The sequence below is a fragment of the Falco naumanni genome, chromosome 4 (genome assembly GCF_017639655.2).
Source record: "Falco naumanni isolate bFalNau1 chromosome 4, bFalNau1.pat, whole genome shotgun sequence".
NCBI classification, from domain to species: domain Eukaryota; kingdom Metazoa; phylum Chordata; class Aves; order Falconiformes; family Falconidae; genus Falco; species Falco naumanni.
In genome coordinates, this window is record NC_054057.1 from 55,685,574 (window position 1) to 55,701,573 (window position 16,000).

The 16,000-nt window shown below is 36.5% G+C and overlaps 1 protein-coding gene across 1 annotated transcript in view; it reads left to right on the forward strand.

Annotated features, from left to right (window-relative positions):
- Positions 1-1,697: 1,697 nt before the first annotated feature.
- LOC121086113 (cytoplasmic dynein 2 heavy chain 1-like) overlaps positions 1,698-16,000 on the forward strand; it is a 72,662-nt gene continuing 58,359 nt past the window's right edge. Inside the window, 14 exon segments of the mRNA XM_040589356.1 lie at positions 1,698-1,788; positions 3,011-3,138; positions 6,477-6,626; positions 7,397-7,602; positions 8,496-8,651; positions 8,743-8,857; positions 9,254-9,424; positions 9,611-9,993; positions 10,727-10,859; positions 10,952-11,069; positions 11,233-11,345; positions 11,434-11,553; positions 13,715-13,865; positions 15,381-15,583. Of these exon segments, the coding sequence (XP_040445290.1) occupies positions 1,698-1,788; positions 3,011-3,138; positions 6,477-6,626; positions 7,397-7,602; positions 8,496-8,651; positions 8,743-8,857; positions 9,254-9,424; positions 9,611-9,993; positions 10,727-10,859; positions 10,952-11,069; positions 11,233-11,345; positions 11,434-11,553; positions 13,715-13,865; positions 15,381-15,583 (2,238 nt within the window).

A 16,000-nucleotide genomic window follows, 5' to 3' on the forward strand; every position in this document is an offset into this window, starting at 1 on the left:
TATTTCATTCTAGGATCTGAGCTACTTTACCTCTAGTTTTTCATCTTAACCTGAAGGACTGCACTTTTCTGTGGGCATTCCTGAAGGGCTATGCATGCTTCTGAGTTCTGAAAAGCACATTTGATCTCCCCTTTCTCCGCACAAAGAAATTAACTGGTCTCTTGATTGAGGTGTGATGTAGAGGCTCATGTTGTCTTGAAGCGGTTCCCATTTCTGGGATGAAGACTGAGCTTGATCGAGTGAGGTTGTTTTGGTTCCTCCCTGCAAGCCGAGGGAGATTTCCCGCTGTGTTTTGCTGAAATAAGCTCATCAGGGGAGAGCCTTGTTTTCCCTGAATGCTTTGCTTGGCACAGTGCCCTCTGTAAAGAAACAGCGTGAAAGGGGAAGCAGCTCATGTGCACCCCTTCGTCTCCGAGTCTAGTGTACCATCTCTCTGCCAGCCTTGCATTTACCTCCTCCAGTCTTCTTGAAGGAGCAGAATAGAAGACATTTCTGTTCTTCCCCATGGGGTGAGGGATTTGTGCTTTGCTGCAGGTCTCCGTGATAGTTCCTTTGGTCACCTCCGCAGATGAACTGGAAATGCTCTTTTTTTTGGCCATTCTGCATTCTTTCCAGTTCTGTACCATGAAGATGCTGGCACTGCAGGGATTTTCAACCCAGTTTTTCTGCCTTTTTGCTCCCTGCTGTGCTGTATCACTCACAGCCTGGCCCTGGTTCCTGATGTGGTGTCTGGTTTCAGAAAGAAGTCTTGAGCGGTTGCTGTAGTTGTGAAAGATGCTTAGGAGCAGTACTTTTATTTACTCAGAGATTTTGTGGGGACATCTTGATATGTTCTGCAGCACGCAGCGCAGCTGAAACTGCCTTACATCACATAGCTATGCAGGTTTGGGTGAACTGTTGTGTTGATTGTAAAAGAGGAGCCTGACCGACAGCTGGTTTTCTGACCACATGCCTACATTATTTTTCCAAGATATATATAGAAGTCTGACTTGCTGAGCAGAGCAAAATGACTTTGTGCAATTAATGTGACATGCTTAATAATGGTTGGAAGGGTGCAGGCATCTGCATTTATCAACCTGCCATGGCTAAAAAAAAAAAAAGTCTGACAAGGAATTCCAGCACAAACACAGCGCATGTTTTTATAAAACAAGGGACTGCACAATGTCCAATTGGTAATACTGCTTTTGAGACAAGCCATTCAGTTTTTCGAAGAGAAACTTGTATCATGCCAGAAACTCACTTTACCCTTGGGTTGTACTACAGAGTGACAAACTCAGTTTACAGCTTTTCTTCTTTGGCATTTTAATGTCGTAATTAGTTTCCTATTTAAACAGCTCATTCCTTGAATACAAAGTATCTTTTGGTTCTTAGGACTGCAGCAGTAGCTTGGTGAGAGCAGGTCCAACCAACTATCCATATTTTTCCCAGTCAATAAATGATTTTTAATAGGTCGTCATGATATAATTGAAAAAATTGAAGGCTCAAGTAATTAGCATACATTGTGCAGCTTTCCACAGCTGGTATTTTTATACAGTTGCATTGGTAATACTGTTGTTGTACTAATTTTAAAAAAGGGAAGTTTTAATTTGAAAAGGAGGGCACTCCCAAGGGGTGTCTGCTTGAAGATGAAACCTTATTTAGCTTGAGAAGAAAAAGCATCAGCCACAGCTCCAGCCTCTCAGCTCAGGTGCTGGAAGATGCTAGAAGAGAAGCCCGGCTCCCTTCCTTTCCTCAGCAGCAGTACTCATTTTACTGTAGCTCTTGCTGCTGCAGACACAGCTATTCCAGGTTGAACCTCCTGTAGCTATTGGGACCTACCCTACAATATGTCCTTATCCAAAAGGTGGGGTATACAAGTCACAACATTCTTTCATCAGTATATAAACACCAGATGCTTGGCTGACTGCCCTTTGCAGGAAGATACAGAAATAGATGTCCATATGCATCTTTCCCATTCACTTATTCTGGCCACATCTGTTCCAGTTGTAGAATACATATGAACATTATTCTTTTTTCTTTTGTCTGAAATAAGAATACTTTATTATTTCAGGGAGGAAAATTTCTTTTAATGTTTGAGGGAGGCAAATGTCTTAGGCATTTGAGGGTAATGGAAGGAGGCATCATGAAATATAATTTAAAAATATTATTTGGTTTTTATTTCACAAATTGAAATACTTCAGGAAGAGTCTTAAATAATTTAGAGTTATTCCATAGAGTTACTTGTCACTTAGATTGTCAAAATGCAGAGTATTAAAGAGTGCAAATTATTTCCCTATTTTTGGGTGTATATATTTCTGTATCTGGAGCAGGTAGGCAAAATGGAGTAAGGTTTAGATGATGAGAAGTACCAGTGCTTTGTGCTTTAAATGTAACGATCAGCACAGGAAACGCAGAACAGGGATTGTGCAGGAAGTGAATTATTTCCATAGCCTGAAAGATTGTTTCCTGGAAGATGTATTATTCCCTGGAATTGTACAGCTCCTTTCTCAGTACCAAAAAGATGTACCTTGGTAGGAAAATACATCATTATACCTTAATCAGGCTTTTGTTTGTGAATCTTTTCAATATTTAAAGCAAGGTGGCTTTAGTTAGTCAGTTTCTTAAAAAAAACCAAACAAAACCAACAAAAGAAACTTCATACCCAAACGCCCAAAGCAATTTTAACATCTTGGTTTTCTCCATTTACCCAAAAAAGACCTACATATACAGATTTTGAAAGTGTATAAATAAATACCTTGAGTATTTATGTTTAATTCTCAGAAGGGGCTCTTATACTTGTAGTCTAAATCATACACAGAATAGAGTGAATTACATTAAAAAAGCTACATGTAAATACAAATGTGCAGGTTTTTTTGAAGCAGCATATAAGATTAGGGTCTGCAATTTTTTAAGCAAATGCTTTTTGTATATTGTCATATGTTATGACAGTGTTGTATCACAGTGCATTTGTGATTTGTACATTTATTCAAATATTTTCTCCATGATAACTTTGTTTTCCACCTTTATATAGCTCACCTAAGTGATGTTTCTTCATTTCTCACTGATGCCATGGAAACATTAGTGATTAGGCCCCAGACTGTGGAGGAAATAGCAGAAGACAATGTAAAATATTTAAACCTACATGAACGAAAAGAAGGGGTAAGATACTATTTCATCATATCCAGAAAAACAGCTATCAAAAAATGTAATTCCTTTTTAGTATGGAAACTGATATTTAATATAACTAGTTTAGAACATGCAGTGGCCATATAGGGTTAGCGCAGTGTTTTGTATCCAGCAGTAGAATAAAGTGGGTGTCTAGGGGAAAATATAAAATCAGAGTAGCATATCTGATGCTTTCCCACACTTCTAGCCTCCAGCCAGAACATTTTTGAGTTTTATGTCGTTCCTGAGCCTATAGTAACACTTGGTGGATTTCTCTTCCACAATCTTACCTTGTTTCCTCTTGAAAGCAAATACATTTGACATGCAGAATATCTTCTGGTAAAGTGTAGATTGATTTCATTTTACATGAAGGACTCCCTCCTTTTATTTTTTCACCTCGTACACACCATCTGTTAACTTTATACCATTTAAGTCTTACATTGGAAGAGATATGGACCAATCAGCCCCTGTTCTTCTTAGGTGGGTCCTGTATCAGCCATCTCTTTTCTAAATTGAGGAGTTTTACTTCACCTAATATTTCCTTATACATAAGCCCACTCAGAACTGTGATCATCCTTGTTGCTCTTAAGTAAGTCTTTTCTAGTTTTGTAATAATCTTTTGCGGTGGGACGAACGGAATTTTGTACAATTTTTAAGATACAAACAAACCATTGATTTATATGATGAAATATCAGTATTATCTCTTTTATTCTCTGTTTGATCCTTGTGACTTCTAACATTTGATTTACTTTCTACTGCTCACGTTAAGCCGGCATTTTTGTAAAACTGGCTGTCGTAACCCCAAGCTATCAGTCCTGAGCTCCAGCTGTTACCTCAGAACTCAACTTGTACGTGTGAAATTTATTTTTTCACATAGATGTCACTTCATGGTTATCTACTTGAATTTTGTTTGTCACCAGTATTGTCAGTCACTATTTCTTCTAAGTTCATTCTGCAGTTCTTCATAGGTGAACTGTTTTAATGCCTGGAATAACAGTATCATCGGTAAACTTTGTCATCTCACAGCTTACTCTCCATTTCCAACTCTTTTATAAACACCTTGAGCAGTTCAGCATGGTACCTACAGAACTCCATGGGTGACCTTTTCCTATTGCAGGAACTGGTAATTTCCTCCTATCTCTGTTTTCTATTTTGTATCTCATTAATTATTTCTGCAAGGACTTTTGTTCTTATCTCAAGGTTACTAGATTTCGTTAAAAGCCTTTGGTGAGGGTTTGTTTTAAAAGCTTTTTGGAATCCGAATTGGAATATATAATTTTAATTTCCTTCATCCATACCCTTACTGATGCCTTTGAAGAACTCTGATTCTACAGAATTGTGGAATTCTACAAAAGCCCTATTAACTCCTCCCAACCAGACACTATTTATGCAGAAAAGAATTCAGTTGTAAATGAATGCATCTGAGTTTGGGTGTGTATGTGCACATCTGCAGTGTGTGTGCTGTTAATACACTCAGTAGAAGTCTGGTTCAGTTGCTCACAGATGCAGTTCTAGAGTCCCAGAGATGTATATTCAACATCCACAGAAAACTGGCAGACCTAACAGAGAAGTTCTGGGAGGCCTCTACCTTTCCAGTTGCAACTGGAGGCCAGGCAAGTGCTCTAGGGCATCTCAAATGACCCTAGAGAGGGTTTGTGAGAAACTGAATCCAGTCCCGAGTGAATGCAATCAACTGTAGCCTAGAGCAATCCGTTTCGCCCTAAAGTAGATACCTTGTGGCTGATCCTCCTGAGCTGATTTCTTAGCTCCGTTAAGAGCTTACTGTAGTTGTTTATACATAGGTGTCTGCTGTTTTGGGGGTGTCCTGGCATGTCTGAGAGCTCCATACGAGAGCTGGCTGCTATGACACAGGACCCGTGTAACACCCACTCTTTTGGGACGGTGGATATAAGGCAGATGGGATAGAGTAGGGGATCTCAAGTAATGATGGAAGCGTCTGTCATTAAATGACTGAGACCTTGGTTTCAACGATCCTCTTTGGTGATAATGGAGTTTTAGATGCCTACTTGATAAGCCCATGTACAGACATCTAGTTTTATCTTTATCTTTCATGTCATTTATCAAACAGTTTCACTGTTTGGCTGCTGACTCAGGAAGGACTGTGTTAGTTTGGGTATAAGTACATTTTGTAGCAACTCTTGGAGAATTGTTAGATGTTGAAGAGAGTTAATTCTCTATAACTTACTGAACAATATCTCTCCTTAGCATTAGTGCCTGTTTTCACCTCTTAATTTTTAAAGGAAAACATACATAACAGGACATTTTGGTAAATGTGTAAAACTGTATGTGTTTATTTCAGTTTCTTCTGACTTACAGAGTTTAAAAGGGTTGTTTTTTTAAAAAAATTGGTTGATTTGGTATGTGGGAAAAAACGGATTTTTTCCCCATTATCAGGTAAAAAAAAAAGTGCTCTTTCATGTGAATAAAATTTCTGTTTATTTGAAGTGTCTCTATTCCTACTTTTTGTTATTCTGTATTTTTGTGGGTTAACCCTAGTAGGCAGCTAAGTATCGCACAGCTGTTTGCTCACTTCCTCACTCGCTTGAACAGCCTCCCCCACCCCTGATGGGACAGGAGAAGAGGAGGGGAAGCGTGAAAGCGAGAAACTTCATGGATTGATATCAAAGTAGTTCAATAAGTGAAGAAAGAGAGAAAGAAAATATAGAACATGGATTGACTGATACCCTGGGTGTTCCTGAAGAAAAGATGTCTAATCTACTGAAACCCCACTCTACCCCATTTTATTGCTAAGCATGTCATTATGTGGCATGGAATATATCTACCTGGCTGTGTCCCCTTTCAACTTCATGCACACCCCCAATCTATTCACTGAGGATGGGCGGGGGGAAGCATTGATGCTGTGCAAACACTGTTCAGCAATAGGTGAAACATTAGTGTGCTGTCAGTATTGTTTTTGTCACAGATCCAAAACATAGCACCATATGAGCTGCTATGAAGAAAATTAAGTCCATCCCAGCCAGACCCAGCACACATACATACATATTTCCTTAATTCAGTTCTGCTGCTGTTCTTGATTCTGATTGTGGATTTCTGCAGTATATAAAGAGACACTTATCTGTTTCATAGTAAACATTCACTTGTCAGGATCAAGATTTAGAACTTCTTTAAATACCTCAGATATTATTTTTTCTAGTGTTTTAATATTAAACAGTGTTAAAAAAGCAGCTGTATATAAGCATATAAGCTGTGCATACAGAGTTGATTCTAATGTATTTGTAAACAAATGTATTTGGGTAAACAGGATTTGCTGAATTTTTACATACACATATCTTTAATCTGTTTGAATTTAGATTTTCCTCCTGTTTCAAGAGGCTGAAGATAAAAACAAGCTTTTGCGAACTGTGGCTGGTGCAGGCTTGGACACTATCAGTAACCTAAAAGCTACATGGGATAAATTTGAATTAATGATGGAAAGCCATCAGCTTATGATTACAGAACAGGTAACAATGAAAGCTTAATACTTTACCTAAAAAATTTGAGATTATTTTGAATAGGTCTGGAGAAATATGTTTTCCTTAGATTAAATAGATTCCTAAGTGTTCTTAGTTCAATGTTAACACCAATGATACTGAGTTGAGGGAGGTCCTTTAAAGGAAGAATACTTGAACTGTTTAGAGGGTAACTAGGTGAAACTTCAGTTGAACTGATGCTGAAATGAATGTTACATTATTGTACTTTTGTCTCAAACAATTTCTTGGTGAGAGATAGCTTAATGAATGCAGTGGTTAACTGAGGAAAACAGGGTAACAGTTAAAAAGTAGCATTTTTATTACTTTGTCATATTTTTAGTATTGATGTTTGTTTTCTTTTCATAGAACTTTATTGAACTACGTGCAGTCCTGTAATTCCAGTCCATAGGCAAATTGCTGAACTAATTTACAGTTCTACTGAAGATATCAGTATGCTACATAGATATAACAATTTTTCTATGTGCCATAAGGTGCAGGCTAAATGAGTAGCATGTGCCAAATGAACAGGTCTTAAATACCAGCATATTTAAAAAACCCAAAGTGCCCCTTTTAAAAAAACAAAAACAACAGAATAAAGATGAACTGGTTTTTAGGGTATTACACAAGAAGTTTTTTGAGTTTGATTTTGATCAAGTTGTAGTTACCAAGTTCTGATCAAGTTTTAAGTTGCTACTTTGATTTCGATCGTAGTTGTAGTTACAAACCATTGAAAGGATTTAATTTTAAGTCTTACTTTACAGATTGAAATGATGAAGGGGAATGTGATTTCACGTATTAATATATATCTTCAAGACCTGGAAAAGTTTAAAGCTCGTTGGGATCAGCTAAAGCCAAGTGATGATGTCATTGAAACAGATGATCAAGATGTGCTTGAGAAAAGTGCTCAGATCATAAAGGAAAAAAAGAAAGAATTTGATGAACTTGAAACAGTGAAAGAAAAGCTCATGTATGTATGTTTACTTCCCTGTATAGCCTTTTAATTAACGTATTGATCTTTTGCAGCAACAGTGTCTCAGAAAATGTTAACTATTTTTTATCATAACAGATAATATAAGAAATTTCATTTTATTCATATTATATGTTTTTCATGTCCTTTTTATTGATTTTACATAACATGAATTTCTATAGTGAAGTTTTTCTATAATTTCTTGGAATGAAAAACTGGAGAAATCTCTTAGACTTTCATGTAAAGGGAGTCTGTACACTAAGGGCTTGGCTTGATTCTCACTTCTGAAATTCTCACTAACAGAAGGTTTGAGAATACTTGTCCAAGAAGAGGGAGTTAATACTTCAGTCCTCTTGTAACTTAAGAGGGCAAGAGCTGAGGTCTGCCATTTCTTGAGTAAGTGTTCCCTATGATGGACTGTTCTGCAAAAGAAAAGGATTTTTGCTCTGGGTGCCTATTTTCAGTTTATTGTAAACCTTGAGTGAACAAAATTTTCTGTTTAAATTCTTAGCTTGGCACTTAAATATGATAGTAAATAAAATCAGCATATTCTTTCCACTAACAGGAAGAAACAATCAATTAAAAATATTTTCTTTCACGTTTTGTTTTTGGGGGCATAAAGTGATGCACTTTTCTCATAAATGAGAAAGAAATGAAAGTTTATGGAAAATAGTTGTGAATATCGGAGGAGATTGCTGTGTAGGAGAGTTATTTGTCATATTCCTTTATTATTTCTATTCAAGAAGGATGCTATAAGGAAATAGCATTTGGCAGCAATGTTTTTTAATGAAATTAATGGCTTTTCTTAAATATAATTATTTCCATGTGATAACATCTTTTAAACCATAAAAGCATAATAATGTAATGTATAATACAGTGATCTTTTTATTCAGTGAAGAATGCCTTCATTTTAAATTGGAAGAGCCTGACTTCTCATTGTCTGAAGTTGTACGTCAGGATATTAAGAGTTGTGCAGAAGTCTGGGCATTGTATGAAGAGTTTCATCAAGGTTTTCAGGAAAAAGCCAAAGAAGACTGGATTACTTTTAGGTATGATTTTATTATTTTATTTTTCATCAACATATATGTGAGGTTGTAGTACTGTGTTATTGTGACCTTTTTATATTTGATTTTCATGTAGGAGTAAAACATACCTATTTGAAGAATTTTTGTTTAACTGGCATGACAAAATGAGGAAGATGGAAGAACATACTGTAATGACAGTAAAGTTGCAAAAAGAAGTGGACAAATATAAAGTAAGATGCTATCTACAAAGAAGGGTACAAACCAAAAAATATTTTGGTATTACTGGGTAATATACTTCATTCTGTAACTCATTGTTCAATTCTTGTAATAAAATCAGTTATGATTTAACAAAATATCTTCTGATACTGTTTTGAACATTTCACTACTGAGAACCTTTTAGTTCCTTACAGTGAACAGGAGGGTCATTACAGTTTACACAGACACACATTTAGCAAAGAATTTTCCTCAGAGTTATATTCCTAAATATTAAATGCAGCAATTGAAAAATACGTGCTGTAGTTTAAGAATGTAAATTTTTGTTTTGTTTGAATAGCATGTCGCTCTATGCTCAAACAGTACAATTTTCATAAAGACTAGATGGATTCACATATGCGTTTTTCCTATAGATGATAATCCCACTCCTTAAATATATTAGAGGAGAACATCTTTCTTCAGACCATTGGCTGGATCTCTTTCGTCTTCTGGGTCTTCCCCGAGGCACTACACTTGAGGGTTTGTTATTTGGAGATCTGCTAAAAGTGTCAGATGCCATTATAGAAAAAGCAATGGAACTTAAGGTATGAATAATTTAAAATAAAGGTACTGTATTTTATTTTGTGGTGTATTTTTTGTAGTATGTTTTGTTCTGTATGCATTTTTATATTTTTATCACTATAGAAATAGAATTTATGTTATATTTTTGAATGGAAATTTTATTGCAAGCTCTGTAGTTTCAAGTTAAATCTATTTATGTTTTCAAATAGGATTTGAATTGTCGGGCCCAAGGTGAAGTCACGATCAGAGAAGCATTACGTGAGCTTGAACTCTGGGGAGTTGGAGCTGTCTTTACATTAACAGATTATGAAGACAGCCAGGGCAAGACACACAGGCTTATTAAAGACTGGAAGGACATAGTCAACCAAGTTGGAGATCATCGCTGTCTTCTACAGTCCCTCAAGGACTCTCCCTATTACAAAGGTTTTGAAGATAAAGTGTCCATCTGGGAGAAAAAGCTAGCTGAGTTGGATGAGTATCTGCAGAATTTAAACCAAATTCAGAGGAAATGGGTCTACTTGGAACCAATATTTGGTCGTGGAGCTCTGCCCAAAGAACAGGCTCGTTTTAACAGGGTTGATGAAGACTTTAGGTTAGTGTTGTGGAATGCGACTTATTTTTTGTAATAGCTTTGAGCCATATAAGCTAGAACATTCTTCAGGGTGAAAATGTATGGAACAATTTAAATATGATGAAGGTCAGCAGCAGAAATTCAATAGACAGAGATATGTGGCAGTGACATATGTCTGAATAAAGGTGGTAATGTAGGTTTCATTTAATGGAGTACATGTGAATCACATGAAATGTCAAAGATCACAAGGCAGGCAAACACAAGATCAATCTTGTCAACAGAAGCTGAGGTGATGAAATTGTGTTTTCAAGAATCATTTCTTGTTGAAGACAAGCACTTTGTTCACTAAGAAGGTGGACAGATGGACTTTTGGGAGAATTAGATAGTTTATTTGTTTCAAACAAGTCAAGGAGATAAAAAAAGATGGGTTTTTTGAACTGTAGAAAGATGTACCATTATCTGTCTTAATTTCAGTTAAAATAACTTCTTAAAAGGAAATAAAAGTAAAGAATGGCATTGTCTTGGTTTTGGGTAGAGAAATTTTATCAAACAGTTGTTATAAAATTACATTGGAGAGACATTGATATAAATTCTGAAATGTTTCATCATTAATACTGAAAACTGAAAGTTGTATATCAGATATTTATATGACTTCCCTGTCCTTTAATTTTTATTTACGTAACTACTTGTATATCATACTCAGATTACAATTGTAATTTTTTTAAATGAATTATTCCATATTTTTTCTGTCAAGATCCATTATGTTGGATATCAAGAGTGACAATAGGATAACATCACTGAATGCCCGGACAGGAATAAGAAGTACCTTAACTACTATACTTGACCAGCTTCAGAGATGTCAGAGATCTTTGAATGAGTTTTTGGAGGTACAGTTGACATTAATATAGTTTTCTAAAAAGAAAGGAAGTAAGTTTGAATTTAAATCAACAAAACTGATTTATTTATTTTTTTTATATAGGAAAAACGCTCAGCATTTCCAAGATTTTATTTCATTGGAGATGATGACTTACTAGAAATTTTAGGACAGTCGACAAATCCTATGGTTATCCAGTCTCATCTGAAGAAGCTTTTTGCTGGTAATGTATTAATCTTCATTTCTGAAATGTACTTATTGAGAAATTGGGTTCTTCAAAGCTAAGTAATATGTTGCAGACTTTTTTTCTTTCCACTACTAGACACTAAAGAATTAATGTTTGAGTTTAACAATATGTAACTTCATTGACATTTTCTGATTAATAGGCATTAATAGCGTGAACTTTGATGAAGAATTTAAATACATAGTTGCCATGAAGTCTGTAGAAGGAGAAACTGTGCCACTTAGAAATAAAGTTCTTCTGTCAAATGATGTGGAGGTAAGAAAATCACATCCACCTATGTTCAAGTATCTTTGAGAAATTATTTTGTACTGTAACTTTAGAGATTTTCTCATCTCTTTGTCAGGTGTGGCTAAACAGTTTGGCTTTGGAGATGAAGGAGACCCTGAAAAAAATGTTAATTGACTGTGTTGATGCTGGAAAAAAATCACAAGGTTCAATTGATCCATCACTCTTTCCTTCCCAGGTAGTAGTCGATCCAGTAATGTCACTGTGTAGTCCTAGATTTAACAAATAAGTTATTATTTGAAGTCTCATAAAGAAGTATACCTATGGATTTGGAAGAAAATAACCCAAACAAATCCATTTTATTCGTTTATAGTATAGAGAAATTCTTAAAAATAGGTGTTCTTATAATTGTTTTGTAAACATTTTAAATATTCAAGTCTTTTACATGGCACCTGACTTAACATTCATCTATTTATTGAATTTTATATAAATCTTGATCTTAGTGAATGTTACATGCAGGGCTGCTAAGACTTAGTAACATAAAAAAGCCCTTTTTGAATCTGATTAAAATATAGTTTCTAAAGTTTAGCTGTATAAGCAGAAATAGTCATGAACATGAAATTCTTTTACGCAATTTTGACCAGTAGCACAGAGAATCACACAGAATCACAAAATGAATGGTTGTGGTGGGAGGAGACCTCTAGGGGTCATCTAGTCCAACACCCCTGCTCAAGCAGGTCTGCCTGTAGCTGGTTCTCCTAGGGCCATGTCTGGACAGCTTTTGAATCTTGCCAGGAGTGGAGACTCCACCGCCTCCCTGGGCAGCCTGTGCCAGTGCGCGGTCGCTCTCACAGTACAAAAGTGTTTCCTGATGTTCAGACAGAGCCTCCTTTGTTTCAGTTTATGCCCTTTGCCTCTTGTCCTGGGCACCTCCAAAAAGAGCCTGGCTCTGTCTTCCTAGCACCATCTCTTCAGAATTTTGTAGAAATTGATAAGATGCCCTCCTGGGCCTTCTCTAGGCTGAACAGTCCCAGCTCTCTTAGCCTGTTCTCACAGGAGAGATGCTTCAGTCCCTTAATCAGCTTTGTGAGCCTTCGCGGGACTGTGTCCAGTAAAACATGTGTCCTCGTTGGCTTCTCTGTCACTTGGAAGAGCAGATTGTCATACACGGACTCCAGGAACATCCTGGATTGCTTATGTCCTGCTGTGTTGCCCTTCCAGATATTATTGGAGTGGTGGAAGTCCCCTGTGGGGACCCAGGACGCAGTGAATGTGAGGCTGCTCCTATCTGTCAAGAGGGCCTGATCCACTCCTTCTTAGTCAGATGGCCTGAAAGAGGCACCCACTATAATGGCACCTTGACCTGTCCTCTCTTTAATCCTAACCTGTAAGCTCTCAGCTGGCTCCTTATCCATCCCCAGGCAGAGCTCCAGGCACTCCAGCTGCTCTTCTATGTAAAGTGCAACTCCCCCTCCTCATCTTCCCTGCCTGTTCTTCCTAACATGCCTGTATCTCCCCACAGCAGCACTGCAGTCACGGGAGCCACCCCAGCTGCACACTGATCTCCAATTCATTATGTTTATTACCCGTAGTGCTTGCACTAGTGTACAGGCACTTCAGAGAGGCACCCCAGCATGTTGAGTTTCTGGAGAGGGTCTGGGGAATTTGTCCATAGTGGTGCCTTGCAGGCGCTTCCTTGCTGCTGTGCAAGTGCTGGAGGTGACCCTGCTTAAGCACCATGTTGTTGTTTTTTGTGATCCCTTCCTGTCGCATCACCTCGTGCCCTTTGCTCGGTGATCCTGTCACTCCCACACAGGACTGTGGGTTACTCTTTCCTTCCACCAGAGTGTAGTTACTGTTACAAATCTTCAGACTGGCATAATTGGTGGAATTTTTTTGTTACTGATCTTTGCAGTTCCAAGTTTGACTAAACCTTCAGAGCTTAGACAGGGCTTTTCTAGTGAACGTAACGTAATTAGAACATAAGTGGACTGTTAGAAACCTGAATGCAAAATACTGTATTAGCAGATCAGTGACGCAAAAAGGCAGAGGTTTTCCTGAGCCTGTTGAGTATGGACTCAGGAAGCCTACAGTATGGTAGTTTTCATCTGACATATCATTTAATGGGAAAAGGTGCTTTAAAAGTTTTGCTATGACATGCTGTAGAACAACTAAAGCGTTTGCTGTATTACATTGCAAGTTTTTGCGAAATTTTGTCAGATTTTAAGGTGGCTACATTTGTTCGTAAATGCATAGCAAATATGTGGCTTTGTATAAAAAAGATACAGTAATATATTTTAAATATCAAACATAATAAGAAATTACAAATTAATTGAAAACCTTCTTTTCTTTGTGTCTTCTGTATTTATAAAATGTAATTTGAACTTTTTCTTCTAAAGATTCTTTCCTTAGCAGAACAAATTAAGTTCACTGAAGATGTTGAAAGTGCTATCAAAGACCATAATCTGCAACAATTAGAATTAGAAGTCATGGCTAAACTGGAACATTATACTAGTATTGATAGTAGTATGGAAGATTCTGGGAGTACAGGTATAAAAATTATAATTAATATGTAATTCTTCATAATGACTATGTAGTCGTGTAGTATCGAACCCTGTTTAAACAGGATATTATCTAAATCTGTCTCGATTTGAGTTCATGAAGTTGAGTTACATAATGTTACCCACCTATTACTGCCAAGATTGTGTGTATTTACTATTTCAGATTGTACAATGGATTTTTATTTAATTAAAAATTGTCTTGGAGCACTTATATATTTTAAAACATATTTAATTATTTTTTAATATCTTCTAATATTTTTTGGTTTATTTATTTGCTAATAACTGGTCCTGAGCTACTGAACTGTGCACTAGTGTTATGTTTCACAGGAAATGGCCAAACAGCTGTTGAGGTACATTATGTCATGCCTATATTCTGTAGGTGATTCTTTTTCTATCTTAGATGTATACATCTGTAGTTGAACTAGTAATTCTTGAGTACTTCTGTAGCAAAACCAATAAACTAGTTATTCTCAAGACATGATTGTTCTGAATCTTACGTAGTCCAGCTGGGTCAGAATAGTTATGCCTTTGAGTGCTTATTCCTGTTTTGACCAGAAGGGGGGCTCTGAATTGACTACCTAAGATGTGAAATTCTATAGTGTAGGTTAGGTGAGATGGCCCTTACCCTATGTGTATAAAAAGACTCAATTTGACATGTAGTTGACAATCTTCTACCACATTTATATAGCTGCTTACTGTATTAAATTCTAGTTTAGAATTTATGAACTGTTAACATCTGATATATTAATTAGGAATAAGTTTCGTATCACCTACCTTCAGCAGTCTGTAAGTGTTGTTCTTTATCAAAGCTCCCTTTCTGTGCTCTTTATGTAGCCATTGGAGAAATGTCATCAGATATAGAAAAGTGTTCATTCCACAGTAACTTTTTCATTTGGGTAATAAGTGTAATTTTTGAAGGGAGTTGCCTGATTATCCCCACTTGCTTTGGTTTAATTCCCATCGTGGAATGGTATACTATAGCACATAAACTGGATTTCTTTCAAATTGAACTAGATTAAACAGTATGTTCTCAGAGTACACCTAATGCACTCAATCTGCTAATGAACATTAATTGCACATCGCCCTAATTAGTCTTGAGTAAAATTTCCAGAGAGCGCATAGTATGTTTTTCAGATCCTTAGCAGATCAATTAACAGATTGTCCTGCACTAAGTACTGAAGTGGACATAGCTGTAAATACTCCTGGAATAAAATGCTTTCCAGAAAACCCTCTATCTCTCTGTTGACTGTAGAGGCAGACAAAATCAGTTCTAATGGACTGAATTTACATATGATTCACATTCTCTGTCAGGATCTCATTTTATGCTGCTTGCTTTAGATAATAAATATTTCTATACTTAATTGAAATGTGATCTGAATAAAGTCTGCTGGTAATAGAAAGCAGCACAATGAACTTGAAAATGGGTAATGTACCTTACTACACTGTTGTGTTTTGTTTTTTGTTTTTTGGTTTTTTTTTGGGGGGTGTGTGTGGTTATTTGCAGAATCAGGAATCCTTGAGCTCAAGCTTAAAGCTTTGATTCTTGATATCATTCATAACATTGATGTGGTGAAGCAACTGAATCAAGCTCAGGTTCACAATGCTGAAGACTGGGCTTGGAAGAAGCAGCTGAGATTTTATATGAAAGACCAAAAATGTTACGTTCAGATGGTAGATGCTGAACTCCAGTATACATACGAATATCAGGTGCGGTATCTTTAATTTCTACATGGTGGCTTTCATAAATGTGTCAAACACTTTGCCATTTCATACATGATGCTGGTTGCCTCCCAACTGTTACCATTTTTTTCAAGTTTCTTGTGTCCTTAGAATGCTGTTTCACAGAAAATGCTAAAAGTTAGGGTAGTTGTTTTCATTCTTGTGATATTGATGGGGTAAATATAAGTTAGATGGAAAGCAGTAACATCGCATAAATATTTTCTACTTTTTTATATGAGAGTGCAGTTTCATCTATGTTGTCCCCTTTTCTGTAATTTAAAAAAAAATTGCACAATGCTTTGAAACTTGATTATAAAATCAGGAAAACTTCATAGCTGTAAACAAATGCGTAGACTTAATAAGACAGTAATCTTGACCATTGTGTTATATTTTCAAGTTAATGAC